This window comes from Anser cygnoides, chromosome 12 (assembly GCF_040182565.1).
Source record: "Anser cygnoides isolate HZ-2024a breed goose chromosome 12, Taihu_goose_T2T_genome, whole genome shotgun sequence".
NCBI classification, from domain to species: Eukaryota; Metazoa; Chordata; class Aves; order Anseriformes; family Anatidae; genus Anser; species Anser cygnoides.
The window spans coordinates 1,381,768-1,406,189 of NC_089884.1; the positions used below are offsets into that span (position 1 = coordinate 1,381,768).

Here is a 24,422-nt window from a genome sequence, read left to right on the forward strand (position 1 = left end):
GGGGTGTCTGGGGACATGGGGGTGTTTGGGGATGGGGGTGTCTGGGGACAGGGATGTCTGGGGATGGGGGTGTCTGGAGACATGGGGGTGTCTGGGGATGGGGGATTGGGCTGTGGGAAGGGGCAGGGGGACTTCCCCACGGTGCCCCCGGGGTCCACAGCCCGTCCCGCGGGGTGCTGAGCATGGCGGGGGGGCAGCCGCCCCAGCCAGGGCTGCCCCGGGACCCACGGGGCCGTGGCGGTGCGGAGTGGGGCCGTGGGACGGCCAGCTTTGAGGCCACAGGACACGGGGACAGCCCCACATCCCCCCAGCACCCCGCTTCCCGACCCCCCCCCCCCCCGAGCCCCCCAGCACAGGAGCCGCCGCTGTGGCCCCGAGGGGCAGCCCGGGATGGTTTATTAGCCAGGGGCCGCTATGTACAGAGAGCCGCGGGGCCGTAAGGCGTCCCAGCCCCACCAGGCCTTGGCACCGGAGCGGGGCTGGGGGGGCTGAGGGTGCCCCGGGGGGGGCCCATCCCCGAGGGTCCCCGTCCCCAAAGGGCCGTGCCAGCGTCCCCTCAGCGGCGGGGACAGGAGGCTCCCGCGGGGACGTGGGCTGGGAGACACGGAGCCGGCCTGCCGCTGGCCCCGCGCCCCCCTGGTCCGTCAGGTATATAAATATAGAGGCTGTGTGTATCCGTCTATGTATATATGTACATCCCGGCGGGGCCGGCGCCGGGCCCTCACTTGTACCAGGACTCGCAGCGGGCGGCGCGGCGCGGCGCGGCGTTGAGGACGGCCACGCTGCGGCGGCTGGAGCAGATGACGTCGGTGACGAAGCCGGTGCAGTCGCTGCAGACGTCGCGCAGGACGGAGCCCTGGGCGTAGATGTGGGGGAATTCCTCTTCCACGCGGCGCCAGCCCGGGCCCGGCAGCGAGCTGTGGGCACAGAGCGCGCCGTCAGCCCCAGCCGGGGAGGAGGAGGAGGCCGGGAGGAAGGCAGCGGAGGGCGCGGGGCCCTCGTGGGGTACGGGACTCACTGGAAGGTTTCCCTCCTGCGCAGCGGCAGGGCTTTGGCCAGCAGTGATCCCGGGAGGCTCTCGAAGCCCAGTGCGTAGACGGGGATGTGAGCCAGCTTCTTGGAAGGCATCTTCATCTGCCGGGGCGTGCAGGCGTCAGGGACAGCACCCATGGGTGCCCCCTCTGCCCTAGGGCCCAGCTGTGTGGGCTCAGCCCAGCCAGCCATGCCCGGTGCCTCTGTCCTGGCATCACCCCTACCGAGAGGACAGGGACGGGGACAGGGGCTGGTGGCACTGACCCGGGCAGGTCCCTTACCTTCAGGCTGCAGGAGGTGCAGACAGACCTGGGGACATGGAGAGAGGCTGCTGAGCAAGGCCAGCACCGCGGCACCCTCCCGCCACCCTCCCAGCACTGTGGTGCGGCACGGCACGGCACGGCACGGCACGGCATGGCACGGCGCTCACCGCTTGCAGAAGAGGCAGGCTGAGGGCCAGGAGAAGAGGGGGAACTTGGTGCGGCAGCAGCAGCAGACCTGCGGGCACAGGCAGGGTGAGCACCAGGGGGGCAGTGATGGGGCAGCCCGGCCCCTCCAGCCCCAGCTCCCACCTTCCCCTTCTTCAGGCTGTTGTAGAGCTCCTTGCTCTGCTGGAACTTCTCCATCTCCGCCTTGACCAGCACCCTGCGCACGTTGATCATCTCCTCCACCGTGAGGGCCAGGCTCTCCACGGGGTGGCTGAACTCCTGCGGGCAGAGAGGGGCTGTCACCCTGGCACGGGCACAGGGCGCCCAGTGTGGCGTGCCCCATGGGGTCCCCATGCAGTGTGCACCCCGTGCCGGGCTGTGCTCGCGGCCCCAGCCTCGCTGTCCCTGCTGTGGGCACCCACCAGCCAGAGGTGCTTGGAGCTGCTGCTGGGGGCAGCGCTGGAGCCGTCCTCCGGCCTCTCCTCCACGGAGCCCAGGGCAGCACGGGGCGGCGCAGAGCCGTACGGCACCGGGTGGTAGCTGGCGGGGACCGAGCCTGCACGGGAGGGACACAGTGAGGACACGGGAGAGACACTAAGGACACGCTGCCGCACGCGACCCCTCCAGCAGGCGCCTGCTGGAGGGCACGGCAGAGCCACCCTTGGTGACATGGGGACAGGGGTGCCACAGGGCACGCGGTGTATGGAGTGGGCTGTGGTGGGGCTGGGGGCACTGACCGCCCCGATGGGCAGCGCACGGGCACCGTGGGATGGAGGCCCCTGTGCAGGGCTGGGCTTTTGGGGTGGCCGCGGGGTGCAGGTACCTGAGCGGGGCCGGGGCTCGGGCTCCAGCGGCCCCAGCACCTCGGGCACAGCCTGGCCACCGCTGAGCTCGCTCTGGAACTGGGCCAGGTCCTGCTCCGAGAAGGAGCGGTCCCGCTTCATGGGTAGCCCCAAGCCGGGCTCCGTACCCGGCGAGTCCTCCTCCTGCAAGGCCACGGGGACGGCGTCACACAGAGAACCCCGTGCCCCCGTCCTCTGCCCTCCTGGCACGTGCCCCACAGCGTCCCCACCGCATGCCCTCTCTTGCCTCGGAGATGTTCATCTCCTCCATCTCAGCCAGCGTGGGCGCCTTGAGCAGGACGCGGGGCCGTGGGCGCGGTGGCGCGGTGCTGGCCTCTGGCGCGGAGAGGTCGATGCAGGAGCTGGAGGTGAGGTGGCTGGAGCAGGCGTGGGGGATGCAGGGCAGGGAGCTGTAGCCTGCAGATGGGGCCGGAGCTCAGTGCCTCTGTGTGGGGACCTGATGGGGCACTGGGGACCTGCCACAGCTCCAGAGCATCGCCCGCAGCACAAGGGAGGCGCTGCCGGTACCTTTCTGGCCCCGGTACTGCGTCTCTACGGGCCGGAGCTTCCTCTCCTGCTTGATCTCCTCCAAAATCTTCTCGTGCAGTGTCCTCTGCTTCTGGGGCAGGGGCCGCAGCCGCCGCTCTGACGCCTGGGGGACGCAGAGCCGGGGTGCTGCAGCTTGGAGCCGGGGTCCCTCGGGGCTCATGGGGAGCCCAGCCTGGGTGCTGCCGGCCACGGGGGCACTGTGGCACCGTGGGTCTGGCACCCACCTGCTTGAGTGGGGGCCGGGAGCGGATGAAGTCCAGGATGAGCTCGTGGGCGTCCTTCTTCACCCGGGGTGGGATGTCGCCATCCACCTGGGAGAGGGCAGAGGGGCCGCGGGCAGCGTCAGTGCCAGGGCTTGCCCACGGCACAGCACCTGGCAGGGCGTGGGGACATCCCAGCTGCGCTCACCATGACCTTGCGGAGCTTGTAGTTGCGCGCACGGATGTCCTGCATGAGCATCTCGAAGGGGGTGAGCTGGTACTCGGTGGGCAGCGGGTTGAACTGCTTCTCCTGCACCTTCTTCAGCTTCACGCCGTGCCGCAGCTCCCGCATCAGCTGCACCCACAGCCGGGCCTGGCAGGAGTTCGGGGGGTCAGCACTAGCCCCACCGCGGCCCCGGCACCCACTGCAGCTCCTGCCACACCACCGTACCCAGTCTGTGTTGCGCAGGCTGCCCAGCTCTGCCGACGGCCTCTCCTCCGCTTCCTCATCCTCATTCAGCTTCTGCAGCATCTGCCACGGCACAGGGACACCGTCACCCCAGCACGGGGATGCCGTCACCCCACCAGAGCGCCCAGCACAAGGGGTGCCCGGCACGCAGCCCCCAGGTTGGCACAGCCCCGTGCACGGCAGCACCGGCACCTCCCCGGTTCTGTGGGCAGGCAGCAGCAAAGCACCGTGCTCACCCCAGCATTTTGGGGGAGTTCCCTGCCGGCGCTCACCTCCTTGGCGTCGCGGATCTTGGCCAGGAAAGCTTTGAGCTCCACGGTCTCGGCAAAGAGAGCCCGGCACACGGCCTGGTAGTGAGCCTGGGCTTCGGCGGGGTCGGCGAGGCGCGCGGCGCAGCACCGCATGGCCTGCCCGAAGGTGCGCACGGCCCGCGGCGGCCCCTCGCCGCCCTCCTCCTCCTCCTCCTGCCCCCCATAGCCCTCATCGGCCGTGCCGCAGCCGCTGTCCTCCGAGTCGCTGTTGGTCATCAGGTCGATGAGCTGCTCCAGCTGCGGGCTCAGCTCCCGCTCCTCGTTCTCGTCCAGCCCCCAGTCCAGCGCCCGGTAGATGGCGAAGCCCAAGGACTGCACCATCTGCAAGGAGATGGCATCGCCTGTGCCACCGCCAGCCCCGGCATCGCCCGTGCCACCGAGCCCCTGCGCAGGACACCCCATCTGCCGGGGCTGGGTCTCGCCCCCCCGGTGCACCCCAGACCCCATTACCGCAGGGCAAGGGGAGCGGGTGCCCGCGGGAGGGCAGGCGCAAAGGGGAGGCATGGCCGAGCCGTGGCACCGACGGGGAGCGGCGGCAGACGGCCAGCTCACCCTGCTGGGGCCAGCGAGGAGATGCAGGGCCTGGCGAGCGCCCCGGGCCCCCACGTACCTGTGCTTCAGCGGCGGGTGTCAGCAGCAGGGGCAGCTCTGGGGGAGAGGAAGGCTCAGTCACTGCGGGGCTCCCAGGCTGGGGCTCGCCCCACGTCACCTCGAGCTCCCCACCGCACCTGAGCTGGGACCCCCGCCCCCATCCCGAGCTGGCCCCATGGTTGGCGCAGCCTCAGGGTGCTGAGCCCTCTGCCCTGGCCCTCAGCACCAGCCGATGCCCTGCCTGCCAACAGCTGGAGCCGGGAGGGAGAGGTGGCACGTTGGGCGGCATGTTGGGTGGCAGCATCACCCCATTAGCGCCGGGGCCAGGGGAGCAGAGTGCTCTGCACCCATGGGGCGATGCCGCCTGCATGGCCCAGGGCTGTGGGTGCTGGCTGGCGGCGTGCAGCAGGAACCAGCAGAGCACCCACAGAGCGCGGCCCCGTGTGCGGCGCGGTGCGGTGACGGGCTGCGCTCAGCTGACGGCGCTAACGGCGCTCCTTTCACTGCAGAGGCAGCACGGCTGGAGTGCTGTGCACACACACGGCACTGTGCACACACACAGGCACTGTGCACACACACAGCACTGTGCACACAGCACTATGCACACACACGGCACTGTGCACACACACGGCACTGTGCACACACAGCACTGTGCACACACACAGCACTGTGCACACACACGGGCACTGTGCACACACACGGCACTGTGCACACACACAGCACTGTGCACACACGCAGCACTATGCACACACACAGCACTGTGCACACACACGGGCACTGTGCACACACACAGCACTGTGCACACACGCAGCACTATGCACACACACGGCACTGTGCACACACACAGCACTGTGCACACACGGCACTGTGCACACACGGCACTGTGCACACACAGCACTGTGCACACACACGGGCACTGTGCACACACACGGGCACTGTGCACACACACAGCACTGCGCACACACACGGGCACTGTGCACACACACGGGCACTGTGCACACACACGGCACTGTGCACACACACAGCACTGTGCACACACGCAGCACTATGCACACACACAGCACTGTGCACACACACGGGCACTGTGCACACACACAGCACTGTGCACACACGCAGCACTATGCACACACACGGCACTGTGCACACACACAGCACTGTGCACACACGGCACTGTGCACACACGGCACTGTGCACACACAGCACTGTGCACACACACGGGCACTGTGCACACACACGGGCACTGTGCACACACACAGCACTGCGCACACACACGGGCACTGTGCACACACACAGCACTGTGCACACACGCAGCACTATGCACACACACGGCACTGTGCACACACACAGCACTGTGCACACACGGCACTGTGCACACACGGCACTGTGCACACACAGCACTGTGCACACACACGGGCACTGTGCACACACACAGCACTGTGCACACACACAGCACTGCGCACACACACGGCACTGTGCACACAGCACTGTACACACACACAGCACTGTGCACACACACAGCACTGTGCACACACACGGCACTGCGCACACACACGGCACTGTGCACACAGCACTGTACACACACACAGCACTGTGCACACACACAGGCACTGTGCACACACACAGCACTGTGCGCACACACGGCACCACGCATACACAAGCCCTGTGCACACACAAGCTCCATGCGCATACACAACAGCCCCGTGCACACTCACAAGCCCTGTGCACACTCACGGGCACTGTGCACACACACCAGCCCTGTGCACGCACACATGCACAAGTCCAGGCCACAGCCTCACGGGCAGCTCAGACCCTCCTGGGGAGCACGGCAGCCACGGGACGTGCAGCAGCAGAGGCTTTTGCACCGACCCCGAGGGAGGTGAGTGCCCAGATACCCCCGGCTCGTCTTTCCCCAGCAGCAGCTGCAGAGCAGAGCCACTTCCCGGGCCCGGGAGAGCGCAGGCCATCCCCCGTGTCCATTACCTCTCCATTTAGCTGATCAATGCAGCAGCCCGGGGGAGAGGTGGCTCAGGCCACGTGCCGGCCGTGGCCAGGCGCCCAGCCCAGCACCCACGGGGCAGGGTGAGGCCAGCTGGGACGGGAACGTGTCCCACGGGACCCCGTGCCCCAGCTGGACCACATCACATACCGTGGGATTCTGTGTCCGTCCCTAAGCCCCGCCAGCGGCCCTGCAGGGGATGGCATCACATCCCGCATGCTGGCAGAGGAGCCGGCCGAGCCGGCCACGGGGAGGAAACAGAAAATCTTTTCCAGGATGCAAATCAGGGACGAAGTGCCCGTGGCTGTGGCGGGACGGCCACACCTGGAACGGCAGCGCCTGCTGCTGCCATGGCAAACGGGGCCGCTTTGGAGGTGTTTGCGCAGCGCTCACGTGCCGGCTGCTCCCTCGGGCTGCTGGGGCTGGGGCCGGGCATCCCGTGGGACCTGGAGCTGCTCAGGCGGCTGCTGCCGGCTCACCCGGCCCATTCCTGCCCCACACCTGGGAGCAGCTGCCAAGCCACGTGCCAGTGCCCGTGCCCTACCTGCGGCAGTGCTGGGACTCACCCGCAGCCCTTCGAGCGCCGGGCTGCAGTAGCGAAGGGCCCGGCTCCCTCCCCCTTCATTCCCCGTTCCCCTGGGATTTTCCCTGCCCGGCTGCTGGCAGCAAGGACACGCAGCGACACCGCAGCATCCCTGCCCGCTGCCAGCAGCGGGGACGCCCGGCGGTGCCGCAGCCTCAGCCGGCCGTGAGCAAGGGCACGGGGTGACAATGAAGTGTCCCTGAGGGGCCGCGATGCCCCCAGGAGACCCCACGAACGCCAAGCACCAAAATCCATCTTGGGGCACGCGGGAGCCAGCGGCCGCTGGTCCGGGGCTGGGTGCGGGGCTGTCCCCACGCTGTCCCCATGCGGGGCGAGGCGGGGGCTCAGCCCTGCCCCAGCTCAGTCATTAGGCACACGGTGCTCAGCCCCGCGCCGAGCCACCCAGCGTTGCTGCTGGCACCCGGCGGGGCCTAATTACAGACCATAAACACAGCCGGCCCTGCCCAGCAGCGCCAACCGCCCGCAGGGAGGGCACGGCCACGAGTCCAAAGGTCAGGGACGGTGCTGCCCCAAAATGCCCCTTCCGGGTGCCCAGGGAGGGGGGGGGGGGGAGTGGGGTCCGAGCGTGCATCCCATCCCGTGGGTGTGCTGCGTGTGCGCCGGGTGCCCGTGTGCGTGCAGGTGCGTGTCCCCACGTCCGTCCCTGCCGTGTGTCCTGCCTGCCCTGAAGGGCTCCGTGTCCCGGGCCCTGCACCGTGGGCACCCCGCACCCCACCGCCCCTACCCCCCGTGCCACGCACACCCTGTGCCGCGTCCGGCCTCACGGGGCACCCAGCAGCCTCCTCCCCGGTGCCGGTGCCGGACCGGGCCTGGAGCCCCGAGCCACCGACCCGCTGCCGGTGCCGGTACCCGCGGTGCCGGTGCTGGAACCGACCCGGTGCCGGGACTGAGGCTTGGGGTGCGCGCCCCCCTTTCTCCCCCCGCCTCACCGGGGCCTGTTGGTCCCGGTTTACCCGGTGCCAGCCCCCCAACCCCCCGGTGCCTTCCCACCCCCCGCTGCCCACGGAGCCCACCGGGTCCCGCAGCGGTGCCGTCCCCCTCACCACCACCCCCCCCGGTTCCTCCTCACCTCTCCCGGTCCCCCCCCCCCCCCCCAAACCCCCGGTTCCAGCGGAGCGCTCCTCTCCCCCCCCCGGCCCCGCAGCACCCCCTACCGGTCCCGGGGCTCCCCCCCCCCGTGTGCCTCTCACCGGGCGGCGGTGCGGGGAGCGCCACGCTGCCGTCGGCTCGGAGGCGGATGTCGGCGGTGCGGGGCGGCGCGGCGGGGGCGGCGGCGGCGGCGCGGCAGCCCTGGAAGCAGAGCGCCCACGCCTGCTCCTCGTTGAGCGGCTGCTCGTAGCACTTCAGCACCTCCTCCAGGGACAGCTCCCGCGGGGCCCCGCCGCCCGCCCGCGCCATCGCCCCATCCCCGCGCCGCCGCCGCCGCCGCCGCCGCCGACCTCCGCCGCACGGGCGGGGCGGGAGGGGCGTGGGGGGGGGGGAGCGGCTCGGCCCGGCCCCGCTCGGCTCGGATCTGCGCCGCCCCCGCTCCCGGCTCCGCCCTCGCCGCCGCCGCCGCCGCCGCCGCCCGGGGCGCGCACTGCAGCGGGGGGGGGGCTCGGTTCGGCGCGGCTCGGTGCAGCACGGCTCGGTGCAGCACGGCTCGGTGCAGCACGGCTCGGCACGGCCCCGCAAGCTGCCGGGGTGCAAGGGGCGGGCGCTGGGGGCGGGGCTGGGCGCAGGGTGCGTGCAAGGTGCAAGGGCGCAGGGTGCGCGGTGCGGAGCGCGCGAGCGGGTGCGGGGCGCAGGGTGCGGTGCACGCAGGGCGTTAAGGGCGCGGGGTGCACGCGGGGTGCGCAGCATGCGGGGTGCAGGGTGAGTGCGGGGTGCAGGGCGCACAGCACAGTGCAGAGCACACCGTTGCATGCAGGGTGCGGGGCGCAGGGTGCACAGCATGCAGCTCCATGCAGGGTGTAGGGCACAGCCGGGTGCAGGGGGCATGCAGGGTGTGGGGCGCAGGGTGCACAGCAGGCAGCTCCATGCAGGATCGGGGCACAGCTGGGTGCAGGGGGCATGCAGGGTGCGGGGCGCAGGGTGCGCAGCACAGTGCAGAGCTCACAGTTGCATGCACGGTGCGGGGCGCAGGGTGCACAGCAGGCAGCTGCATGCAGGGTGCAGGGCACAACTGGGTGCTGGGCGCAGGGTGCATGGCACAGCTGCATACGGGGTGCAGGACACAACGGGGTGTAGGGTGCAGCGTGCATGAGTGCAGGTGGGGTGCATGGTGAAGGGTGCAGGGTGCAGGGCACGTGGCTTTGCGCAGGCTGCGGGCCCACAGCGGGGTGCAGGGTGCAGAGCAGAGCTGTGGGACAGCCCCACCACGGGGCTGTATGGCGTGGTACGGCTCCTGCTGCCTGTAAGGTCTGGTGTGGCCACCTCAGAGGTCAGGCACGGCCACGGCTCGGGGCACAGCCTCAGACCCGAGGCATGGAAGCCACAAGCTCCGCGGGGGCCATCCCACGTCACGATGCACAGCGAGCTGGGAAGGTGGCTGCAAGGACACAAGGAGCCCCCCGGGAGTCCCTGGGAGCACTCAGAGCCAGGAGGTCTCCTGGGGAAGTGTCCCCGTGGGCTCTGCGCAGCCCTGCATCGCCTGTGGAGGAGGAGCAGAGACCTCGCCAGCGTATGGGGCTGGGGCTGAAAACCAGTGACCCGAGCACCAGGGCAGGGAGGACCAGAGGCAGCGTTCCTGGGGTGTCCGCGGGCTGCATCCTCTGGAAGAGGCCTGGGGGCAAAGGCAGGCAGCGCGCCAGCAGCCGGCGGCATGGTGCACTGCTGTTTTGGCATGGCCAGGAGCAGCAGAAGCCAGCTGAAGGCACCGAGGTGGGGCCTTGGGGTGTCTCGCTGAGCCGATGTCCCGTGGGAGCATGGCGGGGGGGGCACCCACAGAGGCTGGCGTAGCTCAGTGCCCACAGCAGAGCAGGGAGCGGACGGCCTGCTGTGAAAGGTCAGGCAGCAAAATGAAGCTCGTCATTATGAGCTCCCCGTTTGCATGATGCATAAAACCCACCTCAGCTCCATTAAGTCATGAGCAGAAACTGGGGCCACTGGGGACACCCGTCTGTCCCTCGTGGCCAAAGGGCTGCCCCGGGACACCACGGCTGGGACTGTGCCCACAGTGCCGTGGCTTGGCTGAGCGAGAGGCTTCCAGCTAGGGGAGAATTCCCTCCTGGAGACCCCGAGCAGCGTCAGCTCCATCTTTTGGGGAAGGAAATGGTAGAGCTGAGTTGTTGAGGAAGGCATGGCTGGGAGGTGCAGCCCTGCCTGCTGCAGTGCCCTGGGGCCGGGGAGGCAGGAGGATGGATGCAGATCATCTGTGCACTGGTGGGATCGCCCAAATGCACCATCAGCTGGGCCAGGGTTTGGGGAGTACGGCGGTGTCTGACCCCCCTGGGACCACCACACTCACTGCCATCCCGACTGCCCCTGTGGCTCGGCCCCAAAGCCCCAGGAGCCACGGGGACGGGGAGCCGAGGCAGGACGGAGCTCCAGCTGCATCGGGAAGGAAAATGCAGCAGATCTTGGCCGTGATGGCCGTGTCTGCGTCTCGCTTTCTGCTCAAACGAGTGCGATTTGAATGTGACATTCACCCTGTCATCAGCCGGCTTTGTAGCCTGCTTTGGCAGCGACGGCAGAAGGAGGAAACCCAAGCACGCTGCCCGACGCGGGGCCGAGCCGGCTGCTGGCTCTCCTGCTCCCCGGGACCTGCTGCTGCCTCCAGACACAGCCAGGGCGGCACCGCCGGGGCCGGGCGCGGGCCTTTGGAGGCAGCGATAACCCAGCCGGCAGGATTCGTGGGAGCGCATTTGAATTATAAGGCGCAAAGCCCTTCGCTTTGGGTAAAACTGTAATTAACGTGAAATCAAGATATAATTAAAAGCTACCGCCTTGGAAAAAATCAAACAAAAGCCAAGCATGTATGTGCATAGGGGAAATTTAATTAAAAATGAAAGAAATAGGGGAAAAAAAATGAACAGGTTGGGAAAAGGTTGCAAATCACTGCAGGAGTGTGACATTTCCCCACTTTCCACCCCCCCGCGCGTCGAAGTGCGACCAGCGGCAGCGTGGCGGGGCCAGGACGTGGGGCAGAGCCGTGCCCTGGCAGCCTGCAGCAGGGCTGTGCACGATGTTTGTTTTCAGGTAATACGCTGCCTGGGTTTCCTTTGTCGTATGCAAAAAAATTTCCTTGAACAGCCCCAGGAAGTCGAGATGATGGTGCACAGCTCCCGTGGGGCTGGATGCATGTATTCAGCTTCTTTAACTGCTGCACTGAGCTCAGGACCGTGAAAGCGGCGAGTGCTTGGCGAGGTGGTGTGCTCTTGGGGTGTGCTGCGTGCTGGCCTTGGATGTGGCCGGACTTGGACATGCCTGAGCTCAAGGGGAGCTCCTTGGCGTTGCCACTTCAAGCACAACCCTTGGCTGCGCCTCCTCTCACCTTTTGGGGGGCTTTCTTGTCACTTTGGCCCTTTGCAGTGGTGTTTTTGCCCAATTTCCTGATGGTGCAGGATGTAGCGGGCTGCTGACTGCTCTGAGGCATTCTGGCACTCCAAAATTCCCATGCCAGCTCATCACTGAACCCCGATCCTCACTCCTCATCAAAGCAGCCAGGGGCTGTGAGCACTGGTGGCCAGCCCTGTCCCCAGGCACCACCGAGGAGCAGATGGATGAGCCTGTTCCTCTGGGCAAGCGTGGCTCATAAGCGTGATGCTGAACAGATCGGGCTGGATTCAACAAAGCTGCCCACCTTCAGGGTCAGTTTTATCGCAGAGGTCTCCGGTATGACTGGGTTTCACCTTCCCATTGCCGGGGCACAACCAAGGGGTGGGCACGAGGCCCCCAAGCTGCTCACTCTGCAGCTGAGCAAAGGCACAGAGGCAGGTCCCCGGGTCGGATCCTGCTCTCACAGCAGCTCTACGTGGCCCAGCAGCGCAGCTGGATGTGCCCTGGTGTGGGAGGAGAGCCTGGCCGGAGACGCTGCCTCGGCAGGGTCTGGATGACGGCGCTGCAAAGGCAGCGATGTTGAATCACGGCGCGCTTGTTAAAGCTCCATTTCCTTTCTAGATTCTTCTTCATTAATATTTTAATTAAAACTAATCCTCTGAGCAGACCGCGTTGACTCAGGATACCTCACAGATAGCGCGCTGAGGGATTAAATATAGCAAGAGCTGCTCTTCGCAGGCTGGTAAACCAGCGAGGCTGCAGCAACCTGCCAGGGATGTTGGTAAGGGAGAAATTTACTGTTAGATTGTCACATGGAGGGGAACGGCCTCCCTGGCCGGGAGCGTGCCAGGGGACAGACGTTCTGCCACTTTCCGCAGCCTCCCTGGCACTGTGGCGGTGGGAAGGAGAGGCCGGCGGGCTGGGGTTGGCACAGCGAGCACAGGGCCGCAGCCCCAGCGCTGCCGGGAAGGGATTTCAGCTCTGGTGGTGAGGACTGCGGGGTCAGCCCCTCATGGGGCTGCGCTGCCATGAAAACCTCCCAGGGCCGATTCCAGCACGGGGCTCTGAACGGCTGCAGGCAGCGGGCGAGTCCCCAGGGTGAATCTCCATCTTCCCCGGGCAGTGCTTGTGTTCCACACACAATGAGCTGCTTTTGTTCCACACACAGTGAGCTGCCACCTCCTGCTCCGTACCCTCGGCAGCCACAGGTACCCGGTGGCAGCAGTGACAGTCCCACACACACGACCCCAAGGGACCCGCCACCTCACGCCACCCCGCCCTCCCCAACATGGCAGCCTCCTGCCGCCGCCACTACCAAGATGGCGGGCAGGAGGGCGGGACCACGCCTCTGCCAGCCAATAGGCGGAGGCAGGCGCCTCGGCGGGCGGCCAATGGCGGTGCGGAGCGGGCGGGTTGGTTTGGCGGGCAGCGGCTGGGCGCCGCCATGATGGCGGGCGCGGGCGGGAGCGAGCTGAGGGCGCTGCTGGGTGGGTGCGGGCCGGGGCGGTCCCGGCGCTCGGGGGAGGGCTGGGGGTGTCCTCTGTGACCGACAGCTTGCCCTTCCTCTAGTTTGGGGCTCCCTGGGGATCCAGGCAGCCCTGTCCTAGCCCCTCGGGTGCCCCCAGCCCCTCAGGTGCTGCCTGCCCCCCTCAGGAGCTGCTCGCAGAGCCCGGCGGCCTCAGAGCCCTGAGGTGGAGGCGTCTGGTGGAGCTGTCTGGTGCAATTTGGCTTGGGCAAGGCCAAGGCGGATGGCTGGCAGTGCCTGGCAGCCTTGGCTGCACTGGACGCCTCATGCCAATATGTGTTGAAGGCCCCAGGATTTATGTGCCTTGCTGCTGTCCTGCTGCTGCCCGCTGAGGGTCTGGGCAGGGCCCCCTTGGCTCTGTCAGCCCTGTGTGGTGGGGCAGCGGGGTGAGAGAGGGAGATCGCCTCAGCGGGGCTGTCAGCGGGGGCCAGAGCACGCTTTGGTTTTAAAATAAACCCAAACTTCTCAGCAGGGAGAGCCAGGAAACGAAGAAGCACCTTTGAGAGCGGAGCGGAGCTCCGTGAAGCAGCTCTGCAGCTTCTGGACCGCCATCAGAACCTGAACGACCTCCTCCTGGAGGTAGGAGCGGGACAGGGACCTTGGTAGATGCCTGCTGGAGAGGGATTTCCATCAGGGTCATTCCCAGGGCAGCTGTAAAATGAATGTCCCAGGAACACATTTTTCATGATAAATGAGAAGGAAAAAACAGCACTGTGGAAGTAAGCTGAAGCTTAGAGGTTTGCTTTGCAGAAATTAGACCTCTTTTTTTTTTGTTATTGTTATAGACTAAAAATGGTTAAGCATGGGACAAATGGACAAGTGGAAATCCAGCACCTGTCTGAGTGCCAGAATTGCCTTTTTGTGTATATAGGGAAAAAAAAAAGCTGGAGAGACTATTAGGTTTTCTCTGAATTACCAACCATTTCTGACTAACGTGACTGTCTATGAAAACCTGTGCAATTTGTCTGCATACATGCTTAAGCCAAGATTCTGTCTTGGCCGTGTTCTACCTTCTCCTCCCACACTAGAGAAAGTTTTTGGTTTTGATCACTGGAGTTGGCCATTCCAATACTTCCCATAGTTCAGCCACAAGAATGTTTCTTTCTCTAGAGAACATATGTCTATTTAAAAACAAATAATAAGGGGAGGGGTGATTTAACTATAAGAGGATGCAAAGTTTTGCTATGTTCATCAAATATTTATGACACTGTGACTGCACGGACAAGACTTCTTGTGCTGATCTGTTGGGTGACTATGGACAAGGAGCTCTGACCTGCGTCTCGCTTTCTCTGAATAGAAGGAACTTACTTATATCTCTTGCAAGGTGCCTTAGAATCCATGGTTTACCGTGACTGTGCAGGAGCATGGTGTTAATTTCATTTCAATTGCTCCAGCCCCATGGAATGCCAGAGCTGCTAAATATGCTTTAGAGGGAATATATTTGTAAAAGTGTGTAATAGACATCCGAGACTGTTAATGTTTCTGTTTTGCTTGCAGGTGGAAGATTTAGTCAAGCCAGTTGGAGAGAGTGGCCAAGAGCACCAGGAAGCATTGTCAGAGTCATTTATTGGTGAGCAAAAGAACGTTGGTTGGAGACAGACATGGAAAAGATCTTCACTTATGAATTTCTGCCTGTTAAACGCAATCCCAATTTTACTTCCTTTGCACTGTTCCTGGTCTCCCATTCAGCTGCTTGTTTCTTACTTGTCCAGGGAATGGCACCCCCGGCAAGGTCTGGTTTTTGAATATTTTGATTATTTTCAAGTGTTCCTGTGAGTCTTGCAAGATTAAAATACAAAATTCTACTTAGTAGGGATTTTCCATTTCTTTCTTCTGCCGTCATCTTATGTACAGTAAAGGAATGATGCTTGGAAATATAAACGACTTGCCCAGTACAACAAATGATATCAGTGCTGGAAGGAGTTTTAAGACCTGGGATTTCTCTCTTCGCAGTCATGTATTCACACATTGATTTTTATTGCGTGCTGTCAGGTTTCTGCATTGTGGGTTTTTGGTTTTAGTCTCTGTTCTGCAGGAACAGGCCTCAAGATTGGGTGTCCCTGCAGCAGTCTTGGCAGCCAAAAATGCTGTTACCAACATCGAGCGGATCTGTCAGCCTTCTGCAAGCCCCTCCCAAGTACCTCTGCTGAACTTGGACCAGAGAGTAAGCAAAAAGCCTTACATTTAGCTTATCAAGAAACCAGTATTTGTGTGTCTGAAATGCTCGTAGAAATACGGCACTCTTCTGTACAGGAAAGGAGCTACTTTTTGACACCTTGGAAGTGAAGTTTCCTGTCTGTTACTAGAGTATCTCTAAGCAGGCCCTGTGCTGTCACCTCTAGTGTGTTCCCTGGTGTGGTTTGGTCTCTCTTATTCGTAGTTCCATCTTTATCAATCTTCTCAGTTTGCAGCGTAGCGAGGTATGGTGGTGGTCTTCTGTACAAAACCTGCGCCAGGACTGCTGGCTCACATCGCCTCTGAGTAGCTGTCAGGTGCCTGTGCTGCCAGCTGGGCTGCCTTTGACTCAGCCTTGAGATGAAAGGTGTGGGCCTTCCCCATGAATTCTCTCCACCGTTCAAGTCTTTGAAAAACAGAAAGCAAGAGGGAAAAAGAAAAGTTATTTTTGTAAGAATGTGTTATTTACGAGGGAAATTATTTCTGCTTATTTTTTTGGGTGATTCCAGAAGAGACTGTCTTGCTTGCTTCAAACAGTCAAGGATTTGTTGGTGACCAACGTGTTCAGTCGCTCACACTTCTGTCAAGAAATATGGAAAATGCAGGTAAGAACTCACAAAGAAATCTTGCTGTTACAAGCCATTTAGGTTTCCTCTGTGGAACTGTAACCTGGCCTAGTGATGCTGTGATCCGCATTCCGATTTCTTTGGTGTTTTTTGTAATCTGCAGTAGTCTTGCTATTGCTTATCCCTGTGTCAGTTGTGGGCGACTGTCGTCTTGAATTTCTCCTAAGAATGACTGTGGTCTTTCTGACCTTTCAAAAGCATGAGTTTCAAACAGCGGAGGGCTTGTTTGTTGTTGTCTGTTCAACAGCTCCCAGTCACTGGGGGCTTAACTGCCTCTCTGGCAAGATTTGCTTTATTTTTGACGAGGGCTTAATAGAGGTTTGGAAGAGTCATTAAAACTGTGTGAGCAGTTCTGCTGAGAAACTGCCACAAAAGAGAGTTGACAGTGTCTTGGTGATCGAGCTTTTTGGGGAGCCAGGCAGGCAGGTTGCCTCTCTGAAGGAGATTTTAATCCGTTTCCGTTCGTACTGAGCACCGCTGGTTTTCTGTAGCTTTTGGAAGCAAGGAAGGGCATGGCAAATGTGGTATCTGGAGTTACGGCATGGGTAGTGGGATTAAACTCGTCCGAGGTGACACTGCAGCTAATACAAGCTTTGGAGGGATCATTTTCTCTCCTATTTACCCTCACTCCTTACTGTTTTCAATGAAATACGCTGATAACTCTCCATCAGGTGGTGCATAGGCTTGCTGCCCAGGTCAGTGCAGACTCGCAGCTGGCTGTGGGGTGGCGCAGCCCCAGAAGTCCTGCGTGCACTTCGCCAGCGGTGCTCAGCGGGTCTACGGCGTTCTGGTTCTCTGCTCCGTTTGTCTGGGAATTGCGATAAGCCTAAGTGAGTTCGTGCAGCGAATGGCTTGGGAGAAATATGAGAGCAGATAACAGGTTGCATTGCTTCACAAATGTGTTGGCTCGATTTCATTTGTGTGGTTTGTTTTGTGAAGATAAATGGTGCTCTAAATAGAGTTAAGGACTTTTTGTGAGCAGGGCAATTTTGGTTGCTCGCTGCTCTGGTGGGAAAGAAGGAAGAGACTGATCTCCTTGGATAAAGAGGCATGCTCTAGTCTCAAATATCCGTCCAGGGGCTGAAAATAGAATCCTGTGAATTTTATGGGCCGATAAAATCTCCCTGTTCTCAGGTAGACATGGAGATCAAGTGCTGCTATGTAATTGAGATCATTACAGTAAAGGATTAGGCCGTTGAAGACAAAGTATGTGGGCGAGTTGGGGGTCACGCTAAGAAGCAGCTACTAGTCGCTGCAGAAGGCTAGTGGGACTCGTCTTCCGAATGCCTTGCGTGCCCAAAGGCTGCTCAGGTGGTGCTTGGTTTTCCTCCGTGCCCACGGGCCCGTCCTCTCGTACAGCTGCAGGATCTCTTCCTGCAGTCTCCTCTGGGGAAATGGATTTGAGAGCAGCAAACCTGTTCCACAGAAACTACTGAAGAGTTACAAGACCGAGTGATAATTCTCCGAGCTGTTTCTGGTTCTGAATTAACAAGACCTGAAATGTAGTACTACCCCCTGTTTTCTAGGATAGCCGCTGCTCCTCTGAATATGCAAAATTAGGATTATTCCAGGGAAACAAAGGTGGACATACTTATGAATGGAACACAGAATTGATAACTTTGAGTGAATGAAGTTTAGTTTCCTTCTTTCTATATAGGTTATCTTATCAAAACGTTGTTAAGTGTGAAATGTGCACTGGGGCCTAATTGTAACGTTCTTGCTAGGACCTTCCAGTGCTGGAAGCCGTGTGGCACCTGCACAGAGGCAACATCATTGGACTGGGAGAGCTGCTGGAGAGGTGAGCAGAGGTTTAGGGGTTTGCAGATATATTTAATCGCTTAAAGCCTATTGAAATGTAATCGGGGATTAGTCATGAGTATTCTGGACTATGAATATAGTCAGATGCTTGCAGGTGATCAGATTAGTAGGATTTAAGAAGTTACCCAGGGTTTGAGAGGTTACTCTGGGTTAATTAGCACAGTTCAGGGTACGGTGGCTGCTTGTCTGGTGGCCGCTCAGTCAGCTGGGGTGTGAAGCAAACGGTTGGGCAAGAACCACCACTGCAGCCCCTGCTGGCTGATGTTTATTTCACTCAGTTTCACTGGCACAGCTGGCTGCACAGCGGGCAGGTACCGCGCAGGGTGGGGAAGGACGCAGGAACCCAGCTCTTTCGGTTCGTCTGGACATGCCCTGAGAGCTGCTGCGGAAACTGCTGTGTAGCCAGTGAAAATTAGTGTGGGTCTCGGTGAGAAGGCTTGCTTCGCATAAACGGCCTGCTTCTGTCGTCTCAAAGCCGGTGTTGCAATAAAGTGAGGCAGAGTTAATCTCCGGAGAAGTTATTCTAAGAATTTATTTATTTTTCCCAATACGGAGCTAACAAAATCAGTTACTCTTTCAGAACCTCAGGATGTTTTCTTACGGTGTCAAAGGAATATTACAATGATCTTTGATACAGCCTTCGATGATGCCAATTTACTTGTCTGTTAATGAGATGGGGAAAAAAGCCTTCAGTGCTCACTGTACTTTAAGGAAACCAAAGAGAGAGAGCTTGGTTTTTATTTTTATTTTTTGAAAGCATTTTTATCCAAGTATCTTAGAAATCAGAACTAAAATCTTCTAAAATAAGTTTTAAAATTGAAATACCTTAATCTCAGATATGATTAATACTCAAATACTTGAACACTCAGTTTCACATGTATTTTTTCTTATCCTATTATGAAGCAAATAAAGCTCTCGTTGGCTTTTACAATGAAAAGAAATGAACTGCCTCATATAGCGCAGAGTCCTACGCAGATGTCTCTTTCCTAAGTCCAAGGGGATGGTGGGGCAAAAAAATAACCAAGCATCACAAAGCATAGAAAGGATTGAACTGAACGTGCTTTTGTTTGTTCTCAGCAACCCTGACGCCCCTGCCGTGGTGGAGTGGCTGTGCGGCAGCCTTCGTGCTCTGTGTGAGCAGGCGGAGGAGCCCTCGCAGGACGCGGAGCTCGCCGGGCGCGTTCTCTCAGGCAAGGCACTGAGCTGGGCGCTGCGAAGCGGGGTCCGACTGCTGGCCTGCGGCACAGGCTCGCAAGTCAGAAGCTGGGGTTTAAAAAATGGGACCTCGCTTTGCGTTTTCTTACGTTCTTTCAATGAGGGAAATATATTTGGTGAATTTAGCAAATTGTTTCCCGCATAAGATTGCTTGAAGGGCTGCAGCCTGGCCTTTGGGCCAGTGCGGCGGGTCAGGTACAATTCACCTGAGCTCTGCGATGGTAAAAGTGTGTGACACCTGTAAACTGCCTGGTCTTTATAATCCTGTACATTTCTGTGCTTCTTGTCATTGACTGTTCCAGGTCCTTTTTGCCCGAGAGTAATTTTAGTCCAAGAGAAAAACTGAGTGTTGGGCAGTCTTGCTGACTGTGCTGTTCAGGGAGTGATGCTTTTCAGACACCAGTCCCCTTGGGGGACTGAGATGGGAAGGCAGAAGAGCAAGAGGTTTTTATCGTAAGGGGATGCTGAAACACTCGTTCCTTCTTGATTTGCAGACTTTGCGATCACATTTCTTCAGAATGGCTTTCAGCAAACTTCAGAGCTGGGAAGGAGGTGTGAATTCAAGAAGGTCCCCAATGTAAGGACAAAATTAAACATTAGAGATGGTTGTTTAAAAAACTAGTTGCATTTTATATGTCTCTGCCTTTGAGTGTAAATAAATCTGAGTTTAGAGTAACAAAGAAAAGGCAATGGCCCATTTACTGCAGTGGGTAAGGAAGAAATGGTGAAACTAGAGACGTCTTTAAAGAGAATTTCTCCTAGGTAACTTGTCAGAGGCTTTTTGGCTTCCTTGGGTTCACCTTGATTGCTCTTTTTTTCCTGTTTGTAAATGAGGCATGGAAAATGCTTGCCTGTCTGCCTGTTGTATCTGTTCTGCATTAGAGCCTGAGGTAAAAGTTAAGCTTTAATTTAAGAGAGACAAAACCTTCTTGTTTGACTCAGTTTACTTTTCCTACATATAATTGTAGCTGTTTTAAACACTAAATTCTTAATTTGTCAATTTTGAACAGATCTGTCGTGCTGTTTTACAAAGAATGCTGACATGTAAGTGTTCTTGTGATTTGTAACTTTGTGCAGTCACTGCTGTTTGCTAGGCTTAAGTTCCTTGCTCGTTACTAAATCACCTAAGGACTCAGAGCAGTCCTCTCTCTGGGATGCTTTGCCTGTGTTGTATTTATGTCACTGATTCTCTGTGCTTCTCTTTTTTCCTTTGCTCTTGTAAAGTGAGTGTCTTCTAACACCAAAGATAATTTCTTGCTTTTTATGCTAGTTCATTTTTGATCCTCCCAGCTGCAACACCAGGTAAAGATATCGGAGCTGATTTTTAACAAGTTTGATTGGAAACAATCCAATCCGTTGTAGCTCAGAGGTTAAACTAGGATCATTTTTTCTGCTTATTAAATTCAACTTTGAATTTACCAAGTTACGTGCAAGCAAGCTATTTTGCTGGCTTGCTGTTTGGATTTGCAGACTAATGGTTTGTGAAACCTGATTTATTTTTTTTTCGATGTGGAGCAAAGATTATAATGTGCATGCTTAGTCTTTAAACAGCCAGCGTTCAACTGTCCCATGGACAATGTACCTGTTTTGGCCTGGGCAGTGGTGATGCTGCTGCTGAGAGCTCAAGTGTAGTAGTGCCTGATCGGCGTTACAAATCCTGTTGCGGAAAAGACTGAACACACAAGAAGGTGGTTTTCTTTGCCTTGTGTCACAGACGATCTTCACAGTAAGCTGCTGGTTCTGCTGTGCTGTTTTGTCTGCAGGGGAAGCATTCACTTACACCTCCTCACGTGCTCTAGGCCATTGTATTCGTCTAATCTGGCTGCGTGGGTGTTCTTACTTCCCTGTCTCCTTAGCGACAGCGCTTTACCCCTTTTCTTGCTGGCATGTTTCAGCAGCATGCTCAGTGCTACTGCAGAAATCAGTGCTTTTTGCCTGTTGTAAAATGACTGAAAACCAGGACACAACATGGGGACTGTCCTTCTGCACCTCTCCGTGTGGGTATCGCCGGCCTGATCCCTTACCCACGTCTGGCAGAAGGCGTTGTCTGGAGACAGAGCTGCCTTACAGACCTCGCTGAGCAGTTCTAAAAAGGGAAAGCTGTAAGAGAAGTGCTTTATTATTTAGTATGTACGACTCCCATCTCAGGTGACCCTTTAATGGTGTTGGCACTTGAAAAATAACCCTCATAAACACAGGACTGGAGGGATTCTGGGGAAGTGAAGCAGGCGGCTGGCAGTCAGGCTGGAGTCGGTGCTAACCTGCTCTTCATCTGACCTTCACATTCACGCAGCCTGTGCTGCCACTGCCTGCCTTGCAGTCTGTTCAAAAATGTATTGGAAGTTCTGAATTAAGTGTTCTTGTGAGTGTGTGCTTTTGGGTCGCCTTTGGGGGGTTTTACTTAGCTTGTCAGCGGCTTTGAAGAACATTAGGGTGCTTTATATAAAATAATTCACAATTAATGGAGACGTTCACATGAGGAGGACAGGCTGGGAGCACCGTGCTTCATAGTAATGATCATGCTAAATTGAACTCCCGTGCCTGAGGCTAAGTAGAGTTTATCTCCTTTTCTCTGTTCTCCCCTGCTTAACCTTAAAGTATTCCTCAGCAGGGGAGGAGAATGTTCCTCCCATGCGCTGTGGGCTGCCTTACAACAGAAATGTGAGGGACGCCCGTTTTGCTGCCTCAATTTGGTAGTTTCCTTTTCAGAGTGCATCACTGAGAAGGTCCTAATGATTAAATCCTAGTGAAAACCAAACTTTTTTGTGGTTAAAGAGGAGACTTTTGCAGGTAGCGTGGAACAAGAAACAAAACCACTGCTGCTGCAGCCTGTAAAGCAGAGGATCTCTCAGTATGTGGGCTTTGAGTAGTCTGGTCAGGACCATGTGTTGTGCAAGCTGCCCACCTCTTCGACCTCTACGAGCCATTTTGGGGCAGGTCTCGCTTTTGAAGGAGTGCTGCTAAGGCAACGTAATGTGAAGTCCCTCTGCTGTCACAAATAAGTGCCATTCACAGCAGCATGCTCTCTTTGTTGAGGGTGGTGAAGACCATTGTTTCAGGAGGTTAACACAGAGCTTGCCTGTGCAAATCCGTCTCCAGACTTCTCTCTAGTGCAGCCTTGCAGTGTTTGCACTCTTAGATGCACTGCACGGCTAGGATTAGATTTGGAAATTAAATATTACTTTTTGTGCGTTTTTGGATGGCTTAATTGTTAGCACGTTTTTGGGAATGCTTTTAAAGTGGTTCAAGGTTGACGTTAATAGTTTCTGAGTCTCTGTGTTACTTCTGAGTAGTTTTCGTAAGAATTTAATGTTGCTGAATGGCACACTTCCCTAATGGGGTCACCTTCTTAGCTGTTTGGGGTCACAGCTCCTTCCATTTCTCATTGCATCTTTGTGTCTTTACTTTGGGGTACCAGGGGTGCTTGATGCTGTTGGTAAAGAGAAGCAGGAGGATGTCTCCGCGTTGCAAGCTATGAGGTTCTGGTAAGAAACGCAGTTCCTCTTAATAATGTCAGGAGGAGTTTTTTTTATCCACTGTTATGCTTGTTAGTGAGATTGGATAAATGTCTATTCCCTCCCCCCAGCCCTGTTTGTGTTTTGTGTTCTCTCTAATAAAGTATTCACAAGTGAAATTGCAAGTAGAAAGGTAAGCGTCAGATAGGAAAGGGCATTCTGGCAGTCTCAGAACCGATCTTGGAGCACTTCAGCATGTGATGAGTTTCCTCTCTCAAGTTTGCTCACTCTGCTTCTTAGCAGGAGCTCTGGGAAGGTGCCGTCATCTCCTCAAATTTCCATTTTTAGACCCATTTTGTCTGATTGCTTTGTACTTGTTAGCCTTCAGTCCTGACCTGTGCAGGGGTATGCATTTGACTCAAGTTTGTAAATCTGATAGCTTAATAATGTTGAGTAACTGACAGATTTTTAAAAATACATTAAAAAAAAAGTATATATCTCTGGCATTTTGATGAGCGTAGGTGTAGAAAAAAAATGAATCATTCACCCTAATCAGCACCTGGTTGATCATATTTCCTGCGCATTGTTTCAGAATATTTCCTTGTCATTTATAGGCTGAATGTGTTCAGTGTGTCAACGTATGGAAGTGCAGTTCATCCGGATTCCTTGCAGCAGTTTTTTAGACACACCCTGACTGAGGTTCTTACCTACAGCCCCTTGTTGAAAGGTAGGAGTACACGGGGAGCACTAAGTGCCCCGAGGGTTTGTTATTGTGGTGGGTTTGGAGCTCCATCCCACCCAGACCTCACTGAATGGAGTCCAGCCTGCAAACCAAGCACAGTGAAACTGCCTGACTCCCTGCTTCCTTCCCTACCTGCATGTTGCCAGAAAAGATGGGAAGTTTGGGTTTTAGAGGGCTGTAGTTCAAGAGAAACCCTTAGGTGGAAAATCAGGGCCTTCAGATAGAGCTTTAGCCAGTGGCTCATGAGCAGGTATTTGGAATAACATCTACTAGCAGCCTTTATGGAGCAGACATGGGAGAACTGTGGCCTCTGGGAGTAGTTTTAGCCAAAGGAGGAGCTGTGTGGGAGAGCTGGTACTGCAGAGAAAGCTTGGGGCTAAAATAACGTGGCCCTATGTGTTTCTCTTTAAGTGCAAAACATAGCCTTTCTCTGCTGCTTGGGTGTCTGTTGTTCATTTTGTTTTGGTAGATCAGACAGAAATGCAAGAAGGCTTCTAATCCATGATTGTTAACTGTGAAGCTTGATGTTTTCAGGAAGAAATACATTTGGGCTGCAAAATCTCTGGTGAAATACCACAGTGAGCTCTGATCTAGAGCCGCTCACCTGCAGGGTGGGAGAGCGATGTCACTGTTGCTGGCTTCCAGCTGAAAGAGATCATTGAGGGAAAAGATGATTCCGTGCTGTTTTTCTCTGCGTTATGTTGGCCAATGAATGTGTGATCTCAAGAACAGCTTAGAGATGACAGTGCTGTGGTGAAATGGCACAGTCGTGTTCGCACAGTCTGTGTTCCAAAGATGAATAGGAGACAAAGGATTTCAGCAGGCAGTTTTTAATGTATGTGGCTGTGAAAGCTAAAGAGAAATCTTGTGTGGTGAAGTTCTGCGTTTTAGGTGTATTTTAAAATCTATTGCTGAAGAGGTAACTATTATATTCTTTTTCTGGATATAGTGTCTGATGCCATCCATATGCAGAGAGAGTGGAGCTTTACAAGGACTTGTTCGCTGCTCACTACCTTGTATCGCAAAGTATGTCTTCTTGGTTTTACAAAGAGCACGTTATTATGTTGCTTTTGTATTCATCGAAATATCTGAAATGGAATTATTTAAATATAACGCATTACAGTCGCAGAATCTGAACTAGCTGCCAGGAGCTGCAGGCAGGACAAAGCCTGAAGTACTAAGGGGACGTTTGTTTGTGCAAAGCTCCTAATGAGAACAAAGATATATGAAGATGTGAATTTTCACTGTTACAGAATATGACGTTGCTTCTGAAAGAGCTGGAGTGCTGCTGTGTATTTTAGCCAGTGCTGATTCCAAGCCAGAATAATGTCTGGCCCTGGCAAGCTGATGCAAAAGGTGCACACG

The 24,422-nt window shown here is 57.3% G+C and overlaps 2 protein-coding genes across 10 annotated transcripts in view; one reads left to right on the forward strand and one right to left on the reverse strand.

The window, feature by feature from the left end:
* Positions 1 to 366: 366 nt before the first annotated feature.
* SPIRE2 (spire type actin nucleation factor 2) lies at positions 367 to 8,454 on the reverse strand. Its single transcript, XM_067004449.1, has 15 exons — positions 8,213 to 8,454; positions 4,442 to 4,479; positions 3,793 to 4,152; positions 3,503 to 3,583; positions 3,260 to 3,424; positions 3,076 to 3,162; positions 2,831 to 2,954; positions 2,550 to 2,719; positions 2,284 to 2,446; positions 1,883 to 2,016; positions 1,605 to 1,739; positions 1,463 to 1,530; positions 1,314 to 1,341; positions 1,019 to 1,134; positions 367 to 917 (listed from the first exon to the last, which is right to left on the reverse strand). The coding sequence occupies exons 1-15, from the start codon at positions 8,418 to 8,420 to the stop codon at positions 722 to 724; spliced, it is 2,073 nt and encodes a 690-aa protein (XP_066860550.1). The 5' UTR covers positions 8,421 to 8,454; the 3' UTR covers positions 367 to 721.
* A 4,473-nt stretch (positions 8,455 to 12,927) lies between these two features.
* Positions 12,928 to 24,422, forward strand: part of FANCA (FA complementation group A) — a 34,826-nt gene continuing 23,331 nt past the window's right edge. For 7 of the 9 annotated variants that reach the window (XR_007167566.2, XR_007167567.2, XM_048075131.2 and 4 more), the window contains exons 1-12: positions 12,928 to 12,988; positions 13,496 to 13,605; positions 14,524 to 14,596; positions 15,048 to 15,190; positions 15,711 to 15,806; positions 17,552 to 17,625; positions 18,723 to 18,835; positions 19,355 to 19,437; positions 19,871 to 19,904; positions 22,279 to 22,345; positions 22,930 to 23,042; positions 24,007 to 24,083. Coding sequence is in view for 6 of the 9 variants with exons in the window: in XM_048075131.2 (XP_047931088.1) it covers positions 12,946 to 12,988; positions 13,496 to 13,605; positions 14,524 to 14,596; positions 15,048 to 15,190; positions 15,711 to 15,806; positions 17,552 to 17,625; positions 18,723 to 18,835; positions 19,355 to 19,437; positions 19,871 to 19,904; positions 22,279 to 22,345; positions 22,930 to 23,042; positions 24,007 to 24,083 (1,026 nt within the window). In the remaining 3 variants the exon portion in view is untranslated. The remainder of the gene's footprint in view (positions 12,989 to 13,495; positions 13,606 to 14,523; positions 14,597 to 15,047; positions 15,191 to 15,710; positions 15,807 to 17,551; positions 17,626 to 18,722; positions 18,836 to 19,354; positions 19,438 to 19,870; positions 19,905 to 22,278; positions 22,346 to 22,929; positions 23,043 to 24,006; positions 24,084 to 24,422) is intronic. The other 2 variants (XR_010834397.1, XM_067004304.1) reach the window with 1 other exon arrangement.

Bases quoted from the DNA above. Each gene is read 5' to 3' on its own strand.
- SPIRE2 (XM_067004449.1), bottom strand. From the start codon at position 8,420: ATGGCGCGGGCGGGCGGCGGGGCCCCGCGGGAGCTGTCCCTGGAGGAG. The intron at 2,720-2,830 runs GTACCGGCAGCG...CCCCATCTGCAG, and splicing joins GCAGTACCGGGGCCAGAAAG to GCTACAGCTCCCTGCCCTGC. The intron at 1,740-1,882 runs GTGGGTGCCCAC...CTCTGCCCGCAG, and splicing joins GCTCCAAGCACCTCTGGCTG to GAGTTCAGCCACCCCGTGGA.